Below are 26,838 nucleotides of genomic sequence, written 5' to 3' on the forward strand. Positions count from 1 at the left end.
GGTCGAGGAGTCACTCGAGGTCCTGGGGGGCGCATCTGCACGAGATCCGCCGTGTCCTTCTGGGTCCTGAAGCGGGAGCAGCACTTCTGGCCCGGGCTGGACTAGGCCGGCCCTGCGCCCGAAACGCTGGCGGCGCTGGTTAGTGAGATGGGAGGATGTGGGAACCGTTTGTCGACCGCTCGTATTTCTTACTCCGGCCGGGGGCTGGGGGAGCCGCCTCCAGCTCAGCCCGTGGGAATCCCGGGCCTTTCCAGAGGCCCGACGGCCCCGGCGCCGGCCGCGCCCGCCTCTGTCCGCGGCGCCACAGCCGCCGCTCCGGCCCCCGCGGCCAGCTCCCGGCTGCACGCCCCGGCGTCCCGGCCCGGCCTCCGCGCCCCTCCAAGCTCCGGGCAAGAGCGGCCCCCGCCTCTCCGCCGCCGCCGCCGCCACTCCCCCCGCATTCCAAAGGCCGCAGCGCCGTCTCCTTCCTCGCATTCCTGCCCCCACAAAGGAGTCCCTCCGCCCCCCGCGCGCCCGCCGGGAGGAGGGGGCGCGGCCCGGCGCCTCGGAGCGCGCATTCCTCCGCCGCGCGCGCCACTCAGCGGAGCGCCGCGGCCCCCGGACCGCGCGTGGCCGGCCGAGCGACCCCGGCCCGGCGCCGGCCCCGCCCCGCCCCGCGCCCAGGGGTCCCGGGGCGGGCTCCGGGCTTGGGGCGGACGATGCGGCGGCGCGGCCGGAGCGGCGGCGGGAAGCGGAGGCGGAGGTGACGCGCCAGGGCCGGCGGGCCGGGCCATGCAGCGCTCCCGGGCGGCCGCGGACGAGGCGGCCCTGCTCCTGGCCGGGCTGGCCCTGCGGGAGCTGGAGCCGGGCGGCGACTCTCCAGGCCGGGGTCGGCGGGGGCCGCGGCCCGGGCCGGGAGACGAGGCGGCGCAGGCGCTGGGCCGCAGAGGGAAGGGCGGCGGCGGCGGCCCCGAGGTCGGGGCGGACGGACTGAGCCGTGGGGAGCGAGGCCCGCGGCGCGCGGCGGCGCCCGAGCTCAGCGCGCAGCCCGCGGGCAGCCCGCGGGCCAGCCTGGCGGGCTCCGACGGCGGCGGCGGCGGCAGCGCCCGCTCCAGCGGCATCAGCCTGGGCTACGACCAGCGCCACGGTAGCCCGCGCTCCGGCCGCTCGGACCCGCGCCCCGGCCCCGGGCCGCCGTCGGTGGGCAGCGCCCGCTCCAGCGTGTCCAGTCTCGGCTCCCGCGGCTCGGCCGGCGCCTACGCCGACCTGCTGTTGCCCGCCGCCGGCCCCGCGCCGGCTCGCTCCCCGGAGCCCGCGGGGCCGGCCCCCTTCCCTCTGCCTTCTCTGCCGCTGCCCGCGGCCCGAGAGGGCGGCCCGAGCGCGGCGGAGCGGCGGCTGGAGGCGCTGACCCGCGAGCTGGAGCGGGCGCTGGAGGCGCGCACGGCGCGGGACTACTTCGGTGAGCGAGTTCGGCCGCGCGGTCCTGAGCCCCCCGCGGTCGTCTGGGTGCGCCGCGCCGGGAGAAGCGTGGCTCCCGGGGGGGGGGAGGGGCTGGGCAACAGGGAGTGTGAGTGCGCCCCGCGGGGTCCGAGGTTTACTTAGAGCAGCGACTTCGCCCGTGGATCTCCGGCCGGGGAAGGGGTTCTGGCAAAGTGAGTTGATGCCCTCACTGCTCTTCACTTGGAGAGTAAGTCAGGTCAGTAGGCGGAATAAGCCGTTTTCGGATCATTTCTTCATCCTCAGCGCTTGCCTCTGCTCGCAGTGCTTTGTGACCGGCCGGGCAGCCCTGGCCGTGTAGGAGCCCGCCGTACTGGTGTTCCTGTAGATCCCAGCAGTGTGGGGAGTGGACAGGAGCAGGGAGGTGGGCTGAGCCAGGTACCACCGGACCCTCCTGACCCGAAGCTTTGGTAATGGCAGTGACTGGGGGCAGAGTGTGTGAGGGAGGGGAAGCCCACCCCGAGGTGTAAGGGGACCAAGCCGGTCACACTGGGCTGTCCTCGCTCTGGGCTGTGCTGCGTGTATGGGCTGTTTCCAAAGGGAATCCTGCTGCGCTGCGTTTGCAAACCCCACCAGTCTCTGACAGTCTGCATTTCCCAGTCTGACCCTGGCCGCTCCCTGCCTACCTAGTTCTTTGGATAACTCGTAGGTCTCTTCTTTAGGTTCGAGATCCCTCCCCCCCTTACTGATAAGTAAGCGGGAAGGCGGAGGCACCTGGCTCCCACCTCCCGGGGGTGGGAGTGGTTATCACGCGGAGCAGGACGGAGGCTGTCCGTGGGTTTGTATCTTTCGTGCATTCATTCCAGCCAGCAGCTCAGGACCGCCCGGAACTGGATCTTGAGGGAGGAGGAAGCTGTATGTGACAGGCTAGATGGGGGGGGGGGGGCATTCCAGGCAGACAGAAGAATGCGGGCCAAGGGAGGCGAGTGAGAATGGGCATTGTTCCACTCTGCGCCCGGGACTGCAGCCGGGGAGGGCTCAGGTGTTCAGGGGAGTGTCTGCGCCACAGGGTCTGTCTGCCTTTGCGAGGGGGCTCCCGCAGGAGGGTTGCAGGCTCATCTGGGAGCGTTGGGGTGAGAAATGTGTGGTTTGGTAGGTAGGTCTTGCGGCTGCCGTCTGGTGGCCAGGGAGAGCAGAGATGGGTTAGGAAGCTGTTGCCTCTTCCGCCAGGCAGATGCCAGGAGCCAAAGGTGCGGTGGTGGTCTAAAGAGGACCACTCCAGTGCTCTCTGCCGGCTGGACTGCTTGTCTCCTGTCCCCCGGCACTACAGGGCCCAGGGCGGCTGCTGGCGGGGTCTTTGTGTGAAGCTGAGGTGGCCGGCCCCAAGCTTAGTGGGAGAGGGAAGGAAGGGCTGAAGCTGGTGGGTCATCCTTTCTAAAGGGGCCACCGAGCCACCGAGGAGTGGGAGGTGAGGGATGGTAGATCTTTTTTCTCCCCCAAGAGAAGGCAGATCCAGGTAACATTTTCCTAATTTATAAGAATATGGGCAGCTACTGCATACTACTGCATAGATATTGCTGATAACTTAGTGCTAACAAATTTGAGTTCTTGGAACTATAAAAAGTATCAGTTTCATACAACTGAGCTCGAATAATGCGAAGTTCTGCAAAAGGAAGTCCTGCAAAAGGAAGTCGGCAGGTAGCATGAGCTCCAAGGGACGTCCCATATTCCACAGCCTCAGTGTGCTTGTTCCTTTCTGTGCCACCCGCCCCCCACTTGGCCCTGACACTTGCTGACCTCCTGGTCCCTCTCTCCGTTTATTGACATCTTTGGAACGCTCCCAACTCTCCTCACCAAGTTCCTCTGCCCTTAGCCAGCCAAAAGCCTCAGGCTTCCGGAACCTTTTTTTTCCTCCCCCAGAACTTCTAACTTTGGTGACCTCTCTCCCCTTCTCTTGAGCCCCCTCCTCCCAGGGCCACACCCTGTTTTTGCTTCGTTCTGGCGGTCTTCAGTGCTCACTGCCACCTGGTCTCACTAGCACCTCGGGTTCCTCTGGACCCCCTCTGCCCTGCAGAACCCTGACTCCGAGTCCACGCCACAGCACCCTTTTTTGCTGCTGTAAGGGGTGGGGTGGGGTGATGGTCTTCAACCCCTGTGATCTTCTGGGCACCACCCGTCTTCCTAAGCCTTGGTCTGTTCCCTCTTTGATTCCCTCAGCAACCTTCCTGTCCCTCCGGTTCCTGGACTCGCTTTCGACTTTGCTGCGAAAATTGAGGTCAGCAGTTGGAGGGTGCCTGTTACCCTCAGGGTGTCAAGTCCACGTCCAGATCTGAGGACCATGGTCATTTCACCTTCAACCCCCACCTCCTCCATCTTTGGCTTTTCCTCTTTCCACTGGCCCTTTTGCTTTGGTTAATAAGTATATACAAGGGTCTTCCTTGAAAAAGAAAAAAAGGAAAATGAGAGAAAAGAAAAGAGGCAAGGAAGAAGCCCATCCACCCCAGTTTGGTCGCAGACTCTCTGGCACTCCCAGCTCTTGCCATCCCAGCGTCTGCTCAGCATCGCCTTTGCTTACCGGCCTGCTGTCGCCCCTCCGCTGTCTGTCCCCCCTTCATGAGACTGAGCCGACTCTCACACAGGAGGACCCTGTGACGCCCCAGCCCAGCCGCTGTTCGCCAGGCCTTGGCCTCTCCCTGTTCCATCCCAGAGGTGGAGTCCACTCTCCGAAATGCTGTACCCCCTGAATTTTGTGTGGACTCCGTGCTCCTGGTTCTCTTTCTTCAGTGTCTTTTTTTTTTTTTTTAAGATTTTATTTATTTATTTGACAGAGATCACAAGTAGGCAGAGAGGCAGGCAGAGAGAGGAGGAAGCAGGCTTCCCGCTGAGCAGAGAGCCCGATGTGGGGCTCGATCCCAGGACCCTGGGATCATGACCTGAGCTGAAGGCAGAGGCTTAACCCACTGAGCCACCCAGGCGCCCCTCTTCAGTGTCTTTTTATTAAAGTGATGCAAGCACATATTTAGAAAACAAAGCAAACAGAAGTAAAAATGAAGTCATTAGCCTCCCCTCTTGCCCCGCCTCCTGTCCTGCTTCCCACGGGCAGCTGACTTTCACTCTTCACTGTGGATTCTGGTCACTTAGGAGAGGGACAAGGTCAGGTGTTTGAGCTTGCTGGACAAGAGTAAGGGGGAGTGGTGGGTCATTTTCACTTTAGAAAGAGGAGTCTAGCAGCGGTTTGCGGGAGGGACTGTTGGGGGCCAGGTCTTGAGGACGCTTTTGAAATGGCCTTTGGGATGAGAATTGGTGTTGAATCAGGCTAGTGGCAGTGAGAGGAGGGAATGAAGTGGGAATTAGGCAGCAGAGGAGCTGAGATTCAGGGTTAGGGAATGACAAAGGGAGGGGCACCTGGATGCCACCCTGAAACCCAGCCACGCGCCAGTGCTGTTTCCCCAGCGGGGACCCAGAGGCGAGACCGGTTTTACGGGAAATCCACCGGCTCCGTGGTGGTCTGGGGCCAGCTGGGAGGTGAATCCATGACTCAGGAGAGAGGTCTGGGCTGGTGCAGAGCACCCGGAGCCTTTGGGAGGGGTGAGGCCTTGCGGTGGGTAGGACCCCGGGGAGCCCAGGAACGGCTGTGTGCAGAAACCTGAGGGCCTAGTGTGTTTGACATCTGCATTTGACATCTGTAAGTTAGTAATTCACTTTAGTGTGGAAAGATGTCACATACAAATGCAGATTTCTAGCTTCTTTTGAAAATTTGGCCCCTTTAGCAGCTCTGGGCCTGCGTTCCCACCCGGTAGCCGTTCACAGCCCAGGCTCTGTTCTCCATTCACCTGGGTCCCCATCCGCTGCCTTGGCGTGCCTGCCTGGTTTTGAGGGCATCAGAGCTGGTCTTCCCTCCCCTGGGGAGGCTGAGGCATGGGAGGCCCAGCGCCGTGCAGGGCGCTCCCACTAGGGCTGGGACAGGAGATGTGGGTGTGGGTCAGATCCTGGAAACAGAAAAGGAGGAGCTGGCCCACCTCGATAGCAGGATCAGGACGGGAAGCCTGGAGGTATGCACAGTCAGGAGCCGGCGGAGTGTGGACTGAGCTTTCTTGACGTGTGGTGGTGCTGATGGGGGAGAGGCTCCACCACGGCTAAATCCTGATGAGAGAGATCTGGGAGAAGGCAGGAGAGAGAGGGGGAGGGCAGCATGTCCTGGAGCAGCCAGCAGACATAGGGTCCAGAAGGCCAGTGGAGCCCATCTTCCTGCCCTGAGGGGTATGGGAGACCCTGGGTAACTGAAGGGGGCTTCTGGGCTGCCCCCCCACCCCGCGTTCTGGGTCCCTGGCATTGCTGGTCACCCTTTTCCTTACCTCCCCTTCCCCGCCTGCTGGGCGCTGTCCTGCTGGGGGTGGTCCCCGATTCCACCCAGTGATCCCAGATGCCTGCACGTCACCTTCCTCCCCACTTTCTTCTAGACTTAGCTCAGATGTCACCCTGTCACTGGGGCCTTCTCTGTCATCATCCTATTTAAGACTCACACACACTGATAGATACTTAGCCAGCCATATTTTCCTCCATAGCACTTATTTGCCTGTTGTCGTCTGACCCCCTCTGTGGGCTCAGAGGCTCCTCGAGGCGGGGGACTTCCTTGGTGTGAGGCAGAATCTCTAGGACCTCAGCGGTGGGGCACGTGACAGCCTAGCAGTGTCCACGTGCTGGTTGAACAAGGGAACAGACGCCCCTTCTGCTCCGGAGGAGGAAAGCGTGGCTGGGGAGGCTCAGCGACCCTGCCCTGGGTGTGCTCATGTGCGCTTTATTCTTTCTGGCCTGAGATGGCAGAAAGGATTTTCTGTGAGTCCACGAACCGGTCCCTGGTGAGGGGGCTCAGAATGACTTTCTGGCATAAACATGTCATTAACAGGGGCGCCTGGGTGGCTCAGTCGGTGAAGCGTTTGCCTTCAGATCCCCCGTGATCCCAGGGTCCTGGGATCGAGCCTGCCCAGCGTCGGGCTCCCTGTTCAGCGGGGAGCCTGCTTCTCCCTCTCCCTCTGCTGCTCCCCTCCCCGCTGCTAGTGCTCCCTCTCTCTCTCCCAAATAAATAAATAAAGTCTGTTTATAAAAAAACATGTCTCATATATATATATATATATAGTCATTAATATTTTTTAAAGATTGTTTCTTGAGAGAGCGGGAGCGCATGCGCGCTTGCGAGTTGGGGGGAGGGGCAGAGGCAGAGGGAGAATCTCCGGCAGACTCTGCACCGAGCCTGGAGCCCAAGGTGGGGCTCGATATCGCCACCCTGAGATCTCGACCTGAACCAAAACCAGGAGTCAGACGCTGAAGCGACTGGGCCGCCCCAGCGTCCGGCGTGTCATTAACATCTTACTGGCAAGGACGGTGTTGGGGAGCCCTGACTTGGTGTCAGTTTCTCTGCTTGCCTCTTTGAATCCTCAGACAAGCCCAGGCGCAAACCCCAGGATGCTCCGTATGGTTCCCACGTCAGCCATTAGTAACTGAGTGACGGAGGCCTTGGGAAGTTCATTCACCCGAGGTCGGGCAGCATCAGGACGGTCCCGGTGCTAACCTCGGCTCTCTCCTGCCTCTCTTCCCACAGGCATTTGCATCAAGTGTGGGCTGGGCATCTACGGAGCAAGGCAGGCTTGCCAGGCAATGGGCAGCTTGTATCACACGGACTGCTTCACCTGCGACTCCTGTGGTAGGTGACCTCTCCCTCGGCCCTCCTGTGCCGCGGGCCCCCTGGCGCCTGAGTCCCCTGCACGTGGACCGTCCAGCCCTGGCCCCAGTGGGGTGTGGAGGAGGCTGAGTTGTAGCCCCTTTACCTCGGGGCCTGGCCTGTTGGGGAGGCCCAGGCCCCTGGGAGATCTCCTGGGCGGGGTCGGGGGGTGAGGTGTGGAACCAGGGAGGAGAGCCTTTTGCTGACCGCAGGGAAAGCTGCAGCCCCCCGCCCCCCACCTTGGCCTTGGGGCCTCCGTCCCATGCCAGGCTATTGATGTCTCCTGGCTGCCTGGGTGTGGGGCTGAAGTTTCTTTTCCTGCCATATATTTTTTTCTCCCAATTTGACACACAGTATAAACTATAAATGTTAAAATTTAACCAAGACAAAGTTCAAAAAGGAAAAAAAAATGGCTATCATCCAACCAACCTAATAAAGCTGCCCTCTGAATTCTCCTACCGTTCCTTCAGGCTTAGCCCCCAAGCAAATGTCTCTCGTTTATTTACTTTACACGAAGCATTTTAATGTTTTATTTTATAGAGGTGTAATACATGCACAGTGTTAAGTAGCTAGTCCTGAGAAGCTATTTTTGCAAGAACAAAAAACCAGTCACTTTTCCACTCCTGGCCCCATTCCCCATGGTGTTTGTTTTAGCAATTTTTAGAATCTAGTAGACACCTTCGCATCTGTAACAAGCATACACTGTCCTTTTTTTTTTTTTTAATTTTAAAGATTTTATTTATTTATTTATTTATTATTATTTTTTTAATGCAAGCAGGGATGTGTTCTTTTTAGCCTTACTTTTGCTATGACAGATGAGGAACACTGTCCGTTTTTCTTCCTTCCGTTTTCTCAGTGTACTCCCATCAGACACTGCGGTTAAGTCAGTAAACCAGGTTTATGTTACTTTGACTGTTTAAAAATTCACTGCAGTGGGGTGCCTGGGTGGCTCAGTGGGTTAAAGCCTCTGCCTTCAGCTCAGGTCATAGTCTCAGGGTCCTGGGATCGAGCCCCACATCCGGCTCTCTGCTCGGCGGGGAGCCTGCTTTCCCCTCTCTCTCTGCCTCCCTCTCTGCCTACTTATGATCTCTCTCTGTCAAATAAATAAAAAAATAAAATCTTTAAAAAAAAATTCACTGCAGAGCCTAGAATTATACGGTGATTACATCCCTTTTTTTCCCCCTGTAGTCTTTTACTTTTCCTGGAGTTTTTTTTCTTTTTAACCTTTTCCCCCCCTTGTATTGGTTTGTTTCATCATATCTTCACTTTCTGCCCCTCTCCCCTGGAGGCTCCATTATATAAGGCATCCTACTGAATTTCCATGGGGAGGCTTGTCAGTCTGAGTTGGTTGCCCTCTGGACCCCTGTAGATTCCTCATTCCGTGTCTTCCCATGTATACTCTGCATTGAATGTACTATTTTTTGGAAGCTTTTAGCTGGGGATGACAGAGAAGCTGCTGAGGAGGCTTAAACTCAAAGAATATTTTTTGGCTCAATAGGGCTAGCTTCAGGTTGGGATTGATCTGGTGGCTCAAGCCCTGTGAGTAGCTTCACTGGGTTTCCCTTGGGTTTGGCTTTTTCCTTGGGGCAACTTCTCTTATGGTGGTGAAATGTCTTAGGCAGCTTGAGACCTCCATTGGCACCCCACTAATCTGGAGGAAGAGGGGGCATCTCTTCTGGTCATAGTTTTAGAAACTTCTTTTCCAGAAAGCACATAACAGGGATGCCTGAGTGGCTCAGTTGGTTAAGCATCTGCCTTCAGCTCAGCTCATGATCCTGGGGTCCTGGGATTGAGTCTCACATCAGGCTCCTTGCTCAGCAGGGAGCCTGCTTCTCCCTCTGCGTGACTCTCCCCTTGCTTTGCGTGTGTGCTCGCTCTCGCTGACAAATAAATAAAATCTTAAAAAAAGCAAGCAAGCAAGCAAGCCCATAGCAAATATCTCCTTGTATGTCATTGGCCAGAGCATCTCACACATCCATTCCTGAACCAAGTTCTTGGGTTGTGGGGAGGGCCATGATTGATGACCGACATGCCGACATGTCTCTGAATAAGACCGTAATAAGGGAAGAGGAGTTGTCTTTAGACTAATCAAGCCCATGCATGGATAATGAGAGTGGATTCAGGTTTCCCTTAAGTGAACCAGGTTGTCCGAGGCAAGGTTGGAGATGGAAAAACTTGGAGGAGAAGCAAGAAATCAAAGCTGTGAAACATTGCCTACCAAGATTTTCTATCATTACCTAAGAAAAGGCACCTGGGAAGACCGTTCTGAATTCTGCTGTGTCTAATGCCTTTATTCTACCCTCATACTTTCTAGATTGGCAATAGATTTCCAAATTTGAAACGATTTTCACTCAGCATTTTTTTTTAAAGATTTTATTTTTAAGTAATTTCTACATCCAACATGGGGCTTGAGCCTACAACCCTGAGATCAAGAGTCCTACTCCCGGAGGACAGAGCCAGCCAGGCAACCCTCACTCAGCATTTTGAAGTCATGGTTTTATCTTCCAGCAGCTGCTGTTGCTGCTACATTCTGATGCCATCCGGATTCACGTGTGTGTGTGTGTGTGTGTGATTCAGGTTTTCCTTTGAGGAGCTCTGGGGAGGAAGAATGTCGTGTTGCATCAATCCCGGCTATAATGGTGTCTGGAAATGGCCATGTACTGCACGGTTCCAGGGGGCACCATTTACGGAGATGCAATGCAGCAGTGCTTCTGAACTTGTACAAGACAGCAGCAGCCTGATTTGGGACATTTTATTTATGTTTGTTATAGGGTTTTAACCATTGTGGTTGCGCTGGGCACACACAGAGCCCTCTTGGACTGGACGTTTGCCCCCTCAGTTCTGGGAATTTCTTTCTTTCTTTCTTTTTTTTTTTTTTGGTACTATTTATTTTGTTCCCCTCTTATTTCCTCCAGAACTGAATTCACCAGTGTATAATCAAGATAATACATTATGTCCAAGGTGAGTTTATTTGAAGAATACTAGGGCGGATTCACATTAAAAAATTCATTAAGGTAGGGGCGCCTGGTTGGTTCAGTCAATAGAGCATGCAACTCTTTTTTTTTTTTTTTTTTAAGATTTTATTTATTTGAGAAAGAGAGAGCAAGAAGAGAGACCATGAGCAGGGGGAGGAAGAGGGAGAAGCAGACTCCCTATTGAGCAGGGAGCCCGATGCAGGGCTTAATCCTGGAATCATTACCTGAGCTGAAGGTGGATGCCTAATTGACTGAGCCACCCAGGCACCTGGAGGATGTGATTCTTGATCTCAGGGTCATGAGTTTAAGCCCCACACTGGGTGTAGAGCCTACTTAAAAAAAATCATTAATGTAATTCACCTTATTAATTAATTAAAGGAGAAAAGCTGTACTTTCATCTCACTAGGTATAGAAAAAGCAATTGGTAAAATTCAACATTGATTCATGATGCAAATCCTTAGCAAACTAGGAATAAAAGGGAACTTTCTAAACCCGACAAAAGTTGTTTACTAAAAATCTATGCAGGGGCGCCTGAGTGGCTCAGTGGGTTAAGCCTCTGCCTTTGGCTCAGGTCATGATCTCAGGGTCCTGGGATCGAGCCCCGCATCGGGTTCTCTGCTCAGCCAGGAGCCTGCTTCCCCCTCTTTCTCTGCCTGTCTCTCTGCCTACTTGTGATCTCTGTCTGTGAAATAAATAAATAAAATCTTAAAAAAAAAATCTATGCAAACATCATACTCATTGGTGAAATTAGAGAAAAATGGACCTTTAAATGAGGAAAAGACAAAGCTACCTGCAGTCATGTCTTCAATTCAGCATTGTACTAGAGGTCCTGGTCATTGCAGTAAGACAAGAAGAATAAAATATACCATATTCATGGATGGGTATATTCAATAGTGTAGAGATGTTGCTTTTTTCCAAATTGATCTATAATGCATTGCAGTTACGGTTAATCAGGTTTTCATGAATTTGACAAGCTAATTCTAAAATTCAAATGGAAGTGCAAAAAGGCTAAGAATAGTCAAGATGATTTTGAAAAAGAGCAAGTCGGGGAAACTTCCACTGTCAGGTCTCAGTATGTATTGTCATTGATTAATTTCTTTCTTTTTTTAAGATTTTATTTATTTATTTGAGAGAGAGAGAGAGTAATCAAGAGAGGGAGAGCATGAGAAGGGGGAGGGTCAGAGGGAGAAGCAGACTCCCCACCAATTAGGGAGCCTGACGTGGGACTCGATCCTTGGACTCCAGGATCATATCTTGAGTCGAAGGCAGTTGCTTAACCAACTGAGCTATCCAGGCACCGGTATTGATTAATTTCATGTGGTATTGGTGCAGGAATAGACAGACCAGTGGAACCAAATGGAGAGTCCAGAAACAGACCCATATCTGTGTGAACAATTGATAGGTGATATAGATGGCATTGTAGATGGTTTTGGGAAAGTTGGTGATCCATCTGAAAAAATCAAATCAAATCCAGCTGGATCAGAGACTTAAATGTATAAAGAAAAACTTGAAAGTTTTAAGAAAAGATAGCTTATCTTTACTAGTCTTCTGGTAAAGAAGTTTTTGTTCTTTTTTTTTTTTCATAGAAAAGAGCCAAATGTAAAGGGAGGGATTGACAAATTTGACTACATCAGAATTTAAAAACCTGTTCATTGAAAGATACCATGAAGCGGGGCGCCTGGGTCGCTCAGTGGGGTAAAGCCTCTGCCTTCAGCTCAGGTCATGATCCCAGGGTCCTGGGATCGAGCCCCAAATCGGGCTCTCTGCTCAGCAGGGAGCCTGCTTCCTCTTCTCTCTGCCTGCTTCTCTGCCTACTTGTGATCTCTGTCAAATAAATAAATAAAATCTTAAAAAAAAAAGAAGATACCCTTAAAAAAAGGGGGGGGGTGCCTGGGTGGCTCAGTGGGTTAAAGCCTCTGCCTTCGGCTCGGGGTCATGATCTCAGCGTCCTGGGATCGAGCCCCTCATCGGCTCTCTGCTTAGCAGGGAGCCTGCTTCCTTCTCTCTCTCTCTGCCTACTTGTGATCTCTATCCATCAAATAAATAAATAAAATCTTAAAAAAAACAAACAAGAAGATACCATGAAGCATGTATTAAAACATGCATACCTTCCAAGGATTATTTTTCTAGGATATTTAAAATACTTTCACATATCAATTAGAAAAAAAGTACTGATAATTTAAAGCGTTCTTTTATAGTTTAACTCTGGTGTGTGTAAGTGTGGATTTTCTTTTATTTGTCCTGTTTGGGATTCATTTTGACTTCTAGATCTGAAGATTCAGGTAGGTATGTATGTATGTATTTGGCGGGGGGGCATGAGTGGGGGAGATGGATAGAGGGAGAGAGGCAGAGGAAGAGGGAGAAGCAGACTCCCCACTGAGCAGGGCGCCTGACTTGGGGCTCGATCCCAGGACCCTGAGATCATGACCTGAGCCAAAGGCAGACGCTTAACTGTCTGAGCCACCCAGGTGTCCCTGAAGATTCAGGTCTTTTATCAATTTGGGGGGAAATTTCAGCTATTTCATTTTCAAAAATTGCTTCTCTCCCATTCTCTCTATTATTTACTTCTAGAATTCGAATGAGGAATATTAGACTTTCTCATTCTATGGTGTCTTTTTTATTTTTAAGGATTTTATTTAATTATTTGTCAGAGAGAGAGAGAGAGCGGGCACAGGCAGAGGGAGAATCAGACACTCTGCTGAGCAAAGAGCCTGATGTGGGACTTGATCCCAGGATCCTGGGATCATGACCTGAGCTGAAGGCAGATGCTTAACCAACTGAGCCACCCAAGTGTCCCATTTTTAAAGATTTTGTGTATTTATTTGAGAGAGAGCCAGCTTGAGGAGTGAGGGTGGGGGGGTGCGGAGGGAAAGCAGGGAACCCAGTGCTGGGAGCTGAAGGCAGATGCTTAACCGACTGAGCCACCCAGGCGCCCTCTATTTTGTCTCTTAATTTCTTCCTCTCATATCATCCATTTCTCTGTCCCCCATTCTGTTTAATTTCCTCAGATCCGTCTTTTGGAAGCTAGAATCCAGATCACTCATTTTTTTCTCTTCAGCTGTGTTAATTCTCCTGTTGAACTCCTTGTTTGGGTTTTTCATTTCATTGATTGGATTTTTTTTTTTTTAATTTCTAGAAATCTTCTTTGGTCCTTTTTTCAAATCTGCCTCAACTTTGATAGTGTCTTGCTTTTTATCAAGATTGAAAATACATGAAGAGTGTAAAACATATTAATCTTGAGTGCATTACAGCTTGATACATTTGTACCTGTCTGTGTGCCCATGTAATCACCATTAGGGTCAAGTGTAGAACATTTCCATCACTCCAGAAGATTACCTTATGCCCCTTCCAGGCATCAACACGTGACTTTTAAGCTGTTCCCATAATTTGGTGATTATAAATAAAACTGTTGTATTGTGTCTATGTCCATTGATGGATCTTTATATTTTCCTTCCTTCCTTCCTTTCTTTTTTTTTTGTTAAAGATTTTATTTATTTATTTGACAGACAGAGATCACAAGTAGGCAGAGAGGCAGGCAGAGAGAGAGGAGGAAGCAGGCTTCCCGCCGAGCAGAGAGCCCGATGCGGGGCTCGATCCCAGGACCCTGGGACCATGACCCGAGCTGAAGGCAGAGGCTTTAACCCACGGAGCCACCCAGGCACCCTCTTTCTTTCTTTCTTTCTTCCTTTCTTTCTTTCTTTCTTTCTATTTCTTTCAAACATTTTATTTTTAAGCTATCTGTACACCCAACATGGGGCTCGCACTCACAACCCTGAGATCAAGAGCCACATGCTCTACCGACTGAGTCTGCCAACCGGTCCTATACTTATTTTTCTAGCAATGGAGTTTCTGGGTCCTGGAGTTACGTTAATATATGCTGCTAAGCAGTTTACCATAGTAGACGAAGCAATTTTTTATCCCATTGGCAATGTATTAGAATTCCAGTTTTTCTTTATTCCTGCCAGCATGTAGCGTCACCAGTCTTCAGCCATTCTAGTGAGGGTGGTGTGACATTTTATTTTATTTATTTTATTTAGTTTTTTTATTTGACAGAGAGTGATCACAAACAGGCAGAAAGGCAGGCAGAGAGAGAGGGGGAGGGGAAGCAGGCTCCCGGCTGAGCAGAGAGCCCGATGCGGGGCTTGATGCCAGGACCCTGGGACCTCGACCTGAGCTGAAGGCAGAGGTCCCAACCCACTGAGCCACCCAGGTGCCCCTGGCGTGGTATTTTAATGAGATTTTAATGTGAATTTTCTCTGATGAGTAGTGAAGACTCATATACCTTTTCATGTCTGTTGGCCATTTGAATGCCTTTGTTTGTAAAATGACTGTTGAAGTCTTCTGCCCATTTCTAAATTGGGTTGTTTGACTCTTATTGATTTGTAGGAGTTCTGTACGCGTATTGGATCCTGAGTTCTGTGTTGGATATGTGTTGTAAATTCTTTTCCTAACCTATTCTTTTTTTTCTTTTTAAAAGATTTTATTTATTTATTTGACAGAGAAAGATCACAAGTAGGCAGAGAGGCAGGCAGAGAGAGAGGGGGAAGCAGGCTTCCTGCTGAGCAGAGAGTCCAATTCGGGGCTCGATCCCAGGACCCTGAGATCATGACCTGAGCCGAAGGCAGAGGCTTAACCCACTGAGCCACCCAGGCGCCCCTTCCTAACCTATTCTTGCTTTATTACCTTCTTAATGACGTCTTCTGCTGAAGAGCGATTCTTAGGGAAGTCAAATTTATCTTTGTTTGTTTTCAGTTATTGCTTTTAACATCCTGTCCAAGAAGTCTTTGTAGTCTCGGGTTTTGGACATCTGTTTTTATTTTGCAAGCATGTTAAATACGCATATTCTGTATCTAATAATCCCAATATCTGATGCCTTTGAAGTCCTACTTCAATTATTTATTGTTTCTCCTCACTCTTGGTCGTGATACCTTGTCTCTTCCCATGTTCACATCATTTTTGATTGTGGAAGTGTGTCTGTGGGAATCGAGTGGGGGCTGTGTGGAGGGGGATTACCCCAAGGAGCATTTTATTTTATTTATTTATTTTTTAAGATTTTATTTATTTCTTGGACAGAGAGAGAGATCACAAGTAGGCAGGGAAGCAGGCTCCCCGCTGAGCAGAGAGCCCGATGCGGGACTCGATCCCAGGACCCTGAGATCATGACCTGAGCCAAAGGCAGAGGCTTAACCCACTGAGCCACCCAGGCGCCCCTCCAAGGAGTATTTTAAAACTTTAGTAAGGGAAGTTTTAAACTTGAAGAGGAGGAAAATTGTTTTTCTTTTACGAGCATATTTTTACTCACGGACTTTGATTCACACACACCATGTTTTGCAATACAGCCCTTACTCTCTCTGATGCTCAAATTTGGCCAGAAGAGGTTCCTTCGAGTTGGTCCGTGTACCCTTTTGGCAAGCCTCCATCGGTCTTGGAGCACTTCTTTACTCTGGCACGAGATGTTTCCGGTTTATCTTTGTGTGTGTATGTAACTGGGTTCCATTTACAGATCTAAAGTGTGTAGTTCAAAGACTTTGGATTCATGTGTACTGTTACGTATCTCACACCCCTAACAAGGATACAGAGAAATTTGAACACCCTGGAAACTCCAATCTTGCCCTTTTTTAGCTGATGCCCAGTGTTTCCCATCACACCTGCCCGATCAGTGTTACGATTTCTACCACCACAGATTAGCTTTGTCTCTTCTAGAACTTCATATAAATGAAGTCATATATTATATACTATTTTATGGCTGATTTTTTAAATTTTTTGCTAAACATTGAATTATTTTTTAAAAATCCCCCCTTTTTTTTCCTAAAGATTTTATTTATTTGACAGAGAGGTAGAGCACAAGTAGGCAGAGTGGCAGGCAGAGGGAGAGGGAGGAGCAGGCTCTCCATTGAGCAGGGAGCCCGATGCGGGGCTTGATCCCAGGAGCCTAGGATCATGACCTGAGCTGAAGGCAGACGCTTAACCGATTGAGCCACCCAGGTGCCCCCCACCTCTGTGTTATTTTTCAAAGATTTTATCTTATTTGTTTATTTTATTTTATTTATTTTTTATTTTTTTTTAAGATTTTATTTATTTTTTGACAGACAGAGATCACAAGTAGGCAGAGAGGCAGGCAGAGAGAGAGGAGGAAGCAGGCTCCCTGCTGAGCAGAGAGCCCGATGTGGGACTCGATCCCAGGACCCTGGGATCATGACCCGAGCTGAAAGCAGAGGCCTCAACCCACTGAGCCACCCAGGTTCCCTATTTGTTTATTTTAAAGATTTTGTTTATTTATTGGACAGATAGAGAGCACAATTAGGGGGAGCAGCAGGCAGAGGGAGAGGGAGAAGGACCCTGGAATCAGGACCTGAGCCGAAGGCAGATGGTTAACGACTGAGCCACCCAGGCGGCCCTCCAGATTTTATTTTAAGTAATCTCTACACCCAACGTGGGGCTCAAACTTACAACCCCAAGATCAAAAGTCGCCAGCCAGGCGCCCCTAACCCACATATTAGTAGCTCACTCCTTTCTGCTGCTGAGTAGGATTTTCTTGCATGTGTAACTTGTGGTACATTCATACACTGATAGATTGTGCTGTGAACATTCCCGTACAGGTCATTTGTGGACAAATGTTTTCATTTCTCTCTCGGGTAAATTCCAAGGAGTGGAATTTCTGGGTCAGAGGCTAAGTGTATGTTTAACTTCATAAGAGACCGCCAGTGTTTTCCAGAGGGGTTGTGCCATTTTCATACTCCCACTAGAAATGTTAGAGACTTGGTTATTCTACATGTTTGCCAACAATTGGTATTTTTGTCTTTTTAATTTTAGCCATTCTGATGGATGTGAAGTGATATCTTGTGGTTTTAATCTGCGTTTCCCTGATGACTAATAAGGTTGAGGAACTCTTTGTCTGCTTCTTGGCCATTTATATCTTCTTTGATGAAGTCTGTTCAGGTCTTTGGCTCAGCTTTTGAATTGAAAGTTACTTTAAGTCTTTTATTACTTAGTTGTAAGAATATGTTTATCCTGGGTACAAGTTCTTTTCAGATGTATGTTTTGTGAATATTTTCTCATAGTTTTTTTTTTTTTTTTTTTTTAAGTAGGCTCCGACCCAACATGGAGCCCGGTGTGGGGGTTGAACTCACAACCCTGAAAGAAAGACGTGAGCTGAGATTCAGAGTCGGACACAACTGACTGAGCCACCCAGGCGTGCCCCTATTTTCTTTTTTTTTATTTATTTATTTTAAAAAGATTTTACTTACTCATTTGTGAGAGAGAGCGCACAAATAAGTGGAGTGGCAGGCAGAGGGAGGAGCAGGCTCCCCACTGAACAAGGAGCCTGATGTGGGGCTCGAACCCAGGACCCTGGAATCATGACCTGAGCTGAAGGCAGATGCTTAACCAACTGAACCACCCAGGCGCCCCTATAGTTTTTTTATTTTTAAGATTTTGTTTATTCATTTGAGAGCAAGAGCGTGTGTGAGAGAGAGATTGCTGGGGAGGAGGATGTGGCAGAGGGAGAGGGAGAAGCAGACTCCGCTGAGCAGGGAGCCTGGCGTGGGGCTCGTTCTCAAGACTCCAAGATCATGGGGCGCCTGGGTGGCTCAGTGGGTTAAGCCATTGCCTTCGGCTCAGGTCATGATCCAGGGTCCTGGGATCGAGCCTCGATTCGGGCTTTCTGCTCAGCAGGGAGCCTGCTTCCCCCTCTCTCTCTGCCTGCCTCTCTGCCTACTTGTGATTTCCCTGTCAAATAAATAAATAAAATCTTTAATTAAAAAAAAAAAAGACCCTGAGATCATGACCTGAGCTGAAGTCAGACGCTTACCTGACTAAGCCACCCAGGCGCCCCCCCTCATACTATACTTTTGTGTATAGTGTGAGGTTAGGAATTGTGTTTCATTTTTGTTCCGTATTTCATTTTTCTCCTCCAGTTGTCACAGCACTATGTGTTGAGAAGACTTTGCTTTCCCACGTGTGTGTTTACTGAAATATTTATGGGACTATTTTTGCACTCTGTTCTGTTTCGCTGATTTTTCTGTCTTTCCTAACCCCCGCGTTACGCTGTCCTGATGACTTGAAGTCTTAAGACAGGTAGTGTCAGTCTTCCAGCCCTGTTGATCTTTTGAACGATTATTGGGCTATTAGCCTAGGTTCTTTGTGTCTTTATATAAATTTTAGAATTGGAAGTCAGCCCTCAGCACAAGGGTTTGAAAGGAGAAAAACACACGGAATAGAATTGGCATGTCAGTTTCCACAAAACAAGTAACAGTGCTGGGATCTTGATTGAGGGGCATTGCATGTCTAGGTCAGCTGGGGGAGAATGATAGCAGAACATCCGAAGCCATGAAGATTGTCAGGGACTGAGATTTTTCTCCCCACTTGCAAGCTGACACGTTCATCGGCCGCTGTTGGGCTGATGCTGACTGAAGACAGAGCCTCCCAGGGCAGAGGCTCGCAGCCCCGAAGATGGGATGAGCTTCATGTTTGAATCCTTCTGCGTATGCCGTCAAGGCCCGCAGGGGTGATGTAGAGGGGCCCACGTGGGTGCTGCACAGGGAGTGGGTCTACATCAAGTCTAGGGAACCCTGAACTGAGGGAACCCGATGTTTTATAATGGGCTTTCAGCAAAGCTCTCAGACCCTTGCTTCTGAGGAACACATTATGGGTATTGCACTGGACTGCAGACACACCTGCTTTCTACTGTAGAGGGCAAGAAGCTGTCTGGCTTCCAAGCAGTGTGTTTCACAAATGTCCTCTGGGAGGTAATTCAGAATGAACGCTGCTGGTCCCCTGTAAGGTGGGCAGAAATGCAAGAGCCCCAGTGGGGAATGGCCCTCCTGCAGTGGTACAGCACGCTCTTTACGGAGATCTTCCGAGATTTCTCCCAGCCAAGTCTGGTGTGGCATGGTGAGGGTCACAGCCGTCTTTTATTAAATGTACCCCCTCAGTATTTTGCGGGGTTTGGGGGGTGCTATTACGAACGCAGTTTTAAAAATTGTGAGTTCATTTTCCAGTCATTTGTTAGCGGAATATACAAAGATAGTTGGTTTTCACCTTCTGACCACCTGTCTTAGAACCCTGATAAACTCATTTATTTGTTCTAGTAGGGTTTTTTGTTTTTTAAGATTTTATTTTTTTGTCAGAGGGAGAGAGGGAGAGTGAGCACAAGCAGGGGGAGAAGCAGGCTCTGTGCTGAACAAGGAGCCCAGTGCGGGGACTTGATCCCAGAATCCCAGGATCATGACCTGAGCTGAAGGCAGACAGACACTTAATCAACTGGGCCACCCAGGTGTCCTCTAGTAGGGTTTTTTTGGGTTGATTCCTTACAATTTTCTACGTAACATAATCATATCATCCTGATTAAAGATAGTTTCACTTTTTCCTTTCCAATTCTTATTTTTTTAATTTTAATTTTATTACTTATTTATTTATTTCTTTATTTATTTGACAAGCAGAGATCACAAGTAGGCAGAGAGGCAGGCAGAGAGAGGGGGAAGCAGGCTCCCTGCTGGGCAGAGAGCCCGATGCAGGGCTCGATCCCAGGACCCTGAGATCATGACCCAAGCCAAAGGCAGAGGCTGTAACCCACGGAGCAACCCAGGCGCTCCTAATTTTTAAAAAATTTTTTCCCTTGCCTTCTTGCACTGCTTGGGCCTCTAGTCCAGTGCTGAATCCCCAGGGGAAGAGCATGTCATGTTCGAACCTGATGTCTGGTGTCTGTTGACGGTTTCTCACAGGTGCCCTTTATCAGGGGAGGAGGCTCGCTTCTGTTCCTGGTCAGGCACTGTGGTCTTTCTTCCGACTCTGATGGGATGCCTCTAACGGCATTGCCAGGTCTGCTGGGGCCCCTGCTTTGACAGGACCCCTTTTCACCAGGGCTTTCTTACCTGGTGGGAGTTGTCCTGACGTTCACAGATGATGGCAGTGCATTCTGGAACATCTGCTCTCAGTCCCACTGAAGTCAATCTATTTTTTTTTTTTAACATTTTTTACAAGATCTATTTATTTATTTTAGAGAGGGAGAGAGAGGCGGAGACAAAGACAGAGACCTAGGGGGAAGGGCAGAGAGAATCTCAAGCAGAATCTGCTAAACATGGAGCCTGACACGGGGCTTGATCTCACGACCTGAGCCGAACCCAGGAGGCCACAACTGCACCGCCCAGGCATCCCTGAAACAAATGTATTTTTAAAAATTAACCAGAACAGTTGACATTTGAAAAACACTCCCTTCATGTATTTGCTCAGACACCCTCTTATAATAATCTTGTCAATATGATCTGTTTAATTTTTTTAAAAATATTTATTATCAGCACAGTAGTAACCTAATATTAAAGGGAAATGTTAAAATTTGCCCATAATCCGCTTCTCATCGGTCGGAGAAGAGTCCTGAGAAATGGAAGCAGGGGCCCCCTCCGCGGGTTCCAGCGGCCCACGGACCCCCTTCCTGATCCTCGTTCTTGCAGGCAGACGACTTCGAGGGAAGGCGTTCTACAACGTGGGTGAGAAAGTCTACTGCCAGGAGGACTTCCTGGTGAGTCAGAGCCGGGTCCCGGCCACCGAGGGTGAGAGCAGGGGAGGTGACCCTCCTGCTCCATGTGGAGACCTGGGGCCAGGAGGCAGGTGCCGGCTGGGCAGCGAGGGCCCCTTTGTCACGGGACATTCTGGATCCTCTGTCCCCTGTCAGTACTCCGGGTTCCAGCAAACAGCTGACAAGTGTAGCGTGTGCGGACACCTCATCATGGAGATGGTGAGAACCTCCCCCAGTCTCCTGGAGCCCCTCTGCCACGGGTGGTCTTAGGACCCACCCATGCCCCTGCCACGGGCTCAGAGCCAGAGCCTCTTCCGGGGGCTGTGCTGAGCCTTCCGTCTGCACTGACCCTTCAGTGCCTCCCACCCCCAGATCCTGCAGGCCCTGGGGAAGTCCTACCACCCAGGCTGTTTCCGGTGCTCGGTGTGCAACGAGTGCCTGGACGGGGTGCCCTTCACCGTGGACGTGGAGAACAACATCTACTGTGTCAGAGACTATCACACGTGAGTAGCCAGTGCTGGGGGGCAGGTGGGACTCCCGCTGTGTCTCCTGCCGCCCCAGGAGCAGTTTTCCACCTGGCCTGTCCGTATGCCCTCCATTCTTGGCTGTGCCACTTCCAGCTTCCCTTTGTGCACGCAGCAGCTGGGGCAAGGCTTGGATCTCTGCCTCGAGCCCTCTCTGGGATGATCCCGCTACCAGCCTTCTCTTTCCCGTCTCTCTCCCCTCCCTGCCTTTGCCTGCATGCTCCCTCTCCTCCTAGTGGGGGCGGGACTCCTCGGTTGCCTGGTCCACATCTGTCCCTCCTTTCTAAGGGGCAGGCGAGGCCCCTTCTGCCCGGGGTGGGGGCTTGGAGTCTCTGTGGCTGTCCTTTCCCTGCCTGTCGGGTATCCACATGAGCAGCCAATCCGTTGTCCCCTGCTGGGGCTCCAGGCCCGGCCCTCTGAACTCTGGTCCCGAGCTACTGCCTTGTGCTGGGTGGGTGTCCTGTGCAGATCCCTGGGACTCAGTATGGAGCCAGGCTTCACAGGGGTCCTAGCGAGGGGAGGCCCAAACCTGGACATTAGGGGACAGGGAACTCACAGCGTGAAGGAGAGGGTAGGGAGAACCAACCTGAAGCCATCCTGGAGGAGGTGATGGGGCAGACGTGAATTGAGCCAGATAAAAGGCCAAGAAGGTACCGAAGAGGCCGCGCCCAGCCCAGTGTGTCCACACAAGGAAAGGGGTCCTGATGCTGTGGGTGGGTCTGCCTCGGTGCCCTTAGACTCTGGCCACTCAGCTGGTCCCTTCTGGTTTCCTTTATCCCTCCAGGGTTTTTGCGCCAAAATGTGCCTCCTGTGCCCGTCCTATCCTTCCTGCACAGGTAGGAGCCACTCATCGGGTGATGACCAGGTGTCTGGCCCAGCCCGGCCTTGGCTTTGTTCCGCTCGTGTTGGCCCCCGATCTTGGGAGGGATGAGCGGATGCCCCTGCCCCACATCCCTCAGGGCCGAGGGTTGTGCTGTGCCCACAAGTGCCCAGGTGTCCCTACACGAGTCAGAGAGGAATGGTGGCCTTGGGCTCCGTGGCTGTGAGGGAAGGCTGGCCCCCGGGCTGAGGCGGTGGGCAGAGCAGGCAAGAGAAAGATGCCGCCCGGGGTGGGGCAGCGCTCTCTTGGTTCGTGGCTCCCACGCCTGCTGGTTCTGCCCCACACTGTTGTGCCGGGAGCAGTAGGCTGGGCCAGGGTCCTCCCTGACCGCAAAGAACGGGGAAGGACGCGCGTGTGCACCCTGACGCCCCTGTGACTGCCCCTGTGACCGCCCTCGTGGACACATGTGCATGCTGTGGGCACAGCTGCACCAGGATGTCTGGACGTGTGTCCCTGCTGTCTCTGTCCTGCCCACGGAAACAGCAGTCAGGGCTCACGTGGTCGCGGACACACGTCTGCTGGGCTGGCCCGTGTTGTGTAGGCGGGCGCCCCTCAAACCCCGGGGCGCTGATCGCGTGCAAACCCTGTCTCATCCTCCAGGGCTGTGAGACCACCATCCGGGTGGTGTCCATGGACAGAGACTACCACGTGGAGTGTTACCACTGTGAGGTGAGCACAGCCCACCCCGCCCCTGGGAGTGCTGGTGGCTGGGGCGGCCCTCCTCTCCACCTGGAGCTCCTTTTCTCTCGGGTTCTGTGGGCTGGCCTCCTCCTCTATGGTTCCGCCCCCTTCGCCCCGCCCTCCCCAGGGAGCCCTCTCCCTTCTCCCCAATATGTTTTCAGCCCCTGTTTCCCATCCAGTCACATATTTACTGAAGATTTACAGTGTGGGGTATGCTGGAGGTGTGCAGAGAGTAAAAATCAGGTGTCTCCACTCTTAGGGTGGCGGAGAGGGCTCGGGCAGTATCTGGATAGGGTCAGTATTGCCATCGAGGTGACTTGTCCGAGGGCGTAGGAGGCCTTGGAGAATCAGGGAAGGCATTCTGGAGAAAGTGAGGCCCGAGCTAAGGTTTGCAGAATGAATGAGTATCCAAGGAGGCCGCGAGGCTTCCAGCAGTGGAAGCAGAACGGCTTACGGGTGAAGGTGACTGTGTTGTTTTGAGTCACGAGAAGCTGGCAGGAGCGGGGGACATAAGGCTATGCCAGCTGAGGCGTGTGGACTTATCCCGGGGTGGAGAATGCTCGAGAAGGATGACACAATGGCATGAGCACTTTGAAAAGGGTTCTCTATGCCAGGCAGAGAATGAATAGAGGAAGAGGGCGTGGGGCTGGGGTTCTGTGGGGAGGACGGAGGCTGGTGGTGTCAAGGCTGTGGTCCTGGGTTCAGGGTACAGCACTGAGTTGTGTGATGGTCAGGCTTTAGAAGGGACTGGACTTGGCCCATGACTGGGCGTGCTAGTCTAGGGGTTCGGAGGTGTCGTTTAGGACCCCAGGAGAGAGCGAGGGTGGGAGGTGGAAGGGAGAGTTGCTCTCTTCGTATGTTGGGGACACCTGAGTGGAGATGTCCTTTGGGGCAGCTAGACGTGCTGGAGTTAAAGACTCTGGCTGCAGGCGCAGGAATTTGGGAGTCGTGGGCACACCTCGCGCTCTCTCCTCGCTGATACTCTGCCCTGTGGTTTCTCATTGCCTTGGCATCCCCAGATTCCCAGGGCAAGGAGACCAGTGGACCCTCTTTGGGCAGCATGGACAGTTTCTTCAGGTAGTAACTTGGGGCAGTTGTAGGGTTCACCTCACGAATCTGCCTTCTCTCAGAGATCACTGACCTCCCTTGTCTGTCATCCTAGCTCTGACCATCAGTGTTCCTTATCTTTGACCTGGTTTTTCATTGTTAAAGGTAGGATGGGAGAGTCAGGCCTTGTTACTGTCATGGCTGGACGCCTGAGTCCCATCATGAACTTGAAGCTGAAGCCCGGGGAGTGAACGAAGTTTTCTAGGGAGAGCTGTGGGGGCAGGAGTGGGGGTTCAGGATAGCCTAAGGAACACCAACATTTAGGGGGTGCATGGAGGCAAAGCAGCCGTATGGGGAGGCCGAGAATGAGTGAATGGAGGTAGGAGAAAAACCGAGAAAAGCATGTTGGGTTTAGGGCCCCAGTTCAAAGCAGGAGGGTGTGTCTGTGAGAAATCTTCAGTAGCTGTCAAGGGTCTGCTTGGACCCCAGTGGCCTTGGTTGGGGCAGGTGGCCCAGCGGGAACTAGAATCCTGCTGGGGGACCAGGGAAGGAGGAGCAGGAGCAGGCATGGCCTACAGAAGGGCCGCCGTGTCCTCTCTGACAGTACCGGGGGATCTGGTCTGCCTCCTGGGGACCATGGGGTCCCGTTGGGACCACCAAGCACAAGGAGGGTCCATGCTGAGAGCCAACGAGCAGGGCGAGTGGCAGGTGATACGCAGCCAGAGCCTCGGGGCTACTGCCCCCAGGGAGACCCTCGGCCAGGAGCAAGGGTTTCAGGGCCCTCTTGCCTGGCCCCTCTCCGGCATGTGGCGGTTAGCAGCAGGGCCTGATGGCAGGACAGGGCGATTCCTGGGATGTGACTTGTGTGGAGCAGGACAGCAGGTGTTGGTCTCAGGGCCTTCGGGAAACACGTGCCAAAGCAGGTTAGCCCTGGATGTGATGAGAGTGTGATGGAAGGGGTCTCCTTGGGCTGGGGGGGCAGAGGAAGGAAGAAGCTGGGCAGTCGGCCCTGCCCCAGTCCTGACAGCACACTCCCCACGCTACCCTTTCCGCTTCCTGCCAGCCTAAATTTATGGAGGTCCAGTAAGAATCTCACAACTTGTTCAACAGAGGCAGTTTGCCTATAAAGTATACTGCAGAGGTCAAATGGTAAGGCATGGGACAGAAAGCACAACTCCTTGTGTACTGGGTCTCTCCCGATTTTCCTTCTCCATTTCTTAGGGTGCTGCGGTCAGATACCTGATCCCCGTCCCCTCCCCCCAGTCTCCAATGACCCCTATGTAGTGGGATCCAGGAGACACTTATCAGTTGTCATTGTCCTAACCTCTCAGTGGCTTTCTGTACGCCGACCCTCCCTCCGGGACTCTCTTCCCTGTGCCCTTGGGACCATCTATTTTGGACTTTCCTTTTATTTTCCCCTCAAATCCCTCCGGCTGGAGTCTTCCTCCTCTTTCCGCTTGGTGTGGGAGCCTCTGCGGCTCAGCTCTGGGTCCCCTTCTCTTTTCTAGTTATCTGCACTGCCTGGGAGACATAACCGGTTGTTTGTTGTTTTTAAGATTTTATTTATTTTAGAGAGAGAGTGAGCAGGGGGTTGGGGAGCAGAGGGAGAGGGACGAGCAGATGTCGGGCTCGATCTCACCACCCGGAGATCATGACCTCAGCGAAAATTGAGAGTCAGAGGCTCATCCGACTGAGCCACCCCAGCGCCCCAATCCGTTGGTGGTTGTTAAAAGCCATCATCACATTTCTGGGCTGATACCCCCGTGGACGGCCCAGCCCTCCCGCGGATTCCAGCAGATTCCAGAGGGGTGTCCGGCAACCGCCCTCCTCACTGCCTCCTTTGGAAGTCTGAGAGGCATCTGCGATTGGCTGGGGCCGACACTGGGCCCCAGATCCCCCGACCCAATCAAAGCCTAAGTCCTTCGGAAGTCGCATGGGGCCCCAGAGATCCGCCCCGCCCCGTTACCCTCCTGTGCCCTCCCGTGCCCCGCTTGCTTACTCCGGGGTCGGGGCTGTGTTCTTCCCTAGGACTGCGGGCTGCAGCTGAGCGGGGAGGACGGACGCCGCTGCTACCCCCTGGAGGGCCACCTGCTGTGCCGCCGCTGCCACCTGCGGCGCCTCCGGCCCGGCCCCCTTCCCTCATCTGCCGTGCACGTCACGGAGCTCTGAGGGGCTGGGGGAGCCCCGCGGGGGCCGCGCGTGCGTGCGTGTGCGTGCGTGTGCGTGCGTGTGTGAGAGCGCGCGCCCGGGCGGGATGGGTGACCAGGTCAGTGTCCGAGCTCCGCGTTCGCGGGCGCGGCTGCCGCCCCACCCCCACCCACGAGCCCCCCGAGCTGCCGTCCAGGGGCCGGCCCCGCGGCGGAGCTGTTTCTATTTATTCACCGTCTGTGCCTCCTCTGGCCGCTTCCTTTCTTCCTGCCCGGCCCGGCCCCCGCCTCCCCCAACCCCACGCCAGCCTTCCGTTCCCAGGCCCCTGCGCCCCGCGGCCTCGGGCTGGCTCCCAGACCAAGTGCAGGGGCGCGGGGCGCAGGACCGCCCCCCCCCCCGTTTCCCGGTTCAGAAGGGGTCCCCCGTCTCAGACCGTCCCTGGGGGGCAGGGGTGGGCTGGCAGGCGGGGTTTGGCGGGGGGCACGCGTGTTTGCGTGTCTCGTAAGAGCCTTTGGTGGATGGGAAGGGTGTCCTCTGCGGGTGGGGTCACAGGAGGGGGTGAAGAATGACACCTTTGGGGAGTAGGGGCTGCAAAGGAGCCCTGCCTTTGGCCACAGTGGGATTTGGTCACCGGGATTCTAATGGGTGATTTCAGCCACCATCCCGCGCGGCTGGCTTGGGGACCGCCCCTCTGGCCCCCTCCGCTCACCCTCCTGCAGCCTTGGGAAAAGAACCTTCTCACGCAAATTCCAGCCGCAGGGCTCTCGGTCAGGAGAGACCACGAGGGGGCGCCCTGTCCGCGTGGCAGGGGCGAACACCTGTTGCAGGAAAGCTCTGCGTATCAGGCTCCACGACAAAAACGTATGATTTGACTTAAATTAAGTTTTTCCTCTGAGAATGTTTTCATTTTCTTTAAAAGAATATAGTTTTCTTCT

The 26,838-nt window shown here is 52.8% G+C and overlaps 1 protein-coding gene across 1 annotated transcript; it reads left to right on the forward strand.

The window, feature by feature from the left end:
* Window positions 1-771: 771 nt before the first annotated feature.
* WTIP (WT1 interacting protein) lies at window positions 772-26,838 on the forward strand (the record flags this gene model as incomplete). The annotated part of the gene is made up of 8 exons (XM_080828666.1): window positions 772-1,438; window positions 7,016-7,121; window positions 20,563-20,626; window positions 20,780-20,842; window positions 20,996-21,126; window positions 21,932-21,983; window positions 22,628-22,696; window positions 25,784-26,838. 8 exons carry the CDS (start codon window positions 772-774, stop codon window positions 25,922-25,924), a joined length of 1,293 nt encoding a protein of 430 aa, XP_080684792.1. The 3' UTR covers window positions 25,925-26,838.

The sequence above is a fragment of the Martes martes genome (assembly GCF_963455335.1).
Source record: "Martes martes genome assembly, chromosome: 17".
NCBI classification, from domain to species: Eukaryota; Metazoa; Chordata; class Mammalia; order Carnivora; family Mustelidae; genus Martes; species Martes martes.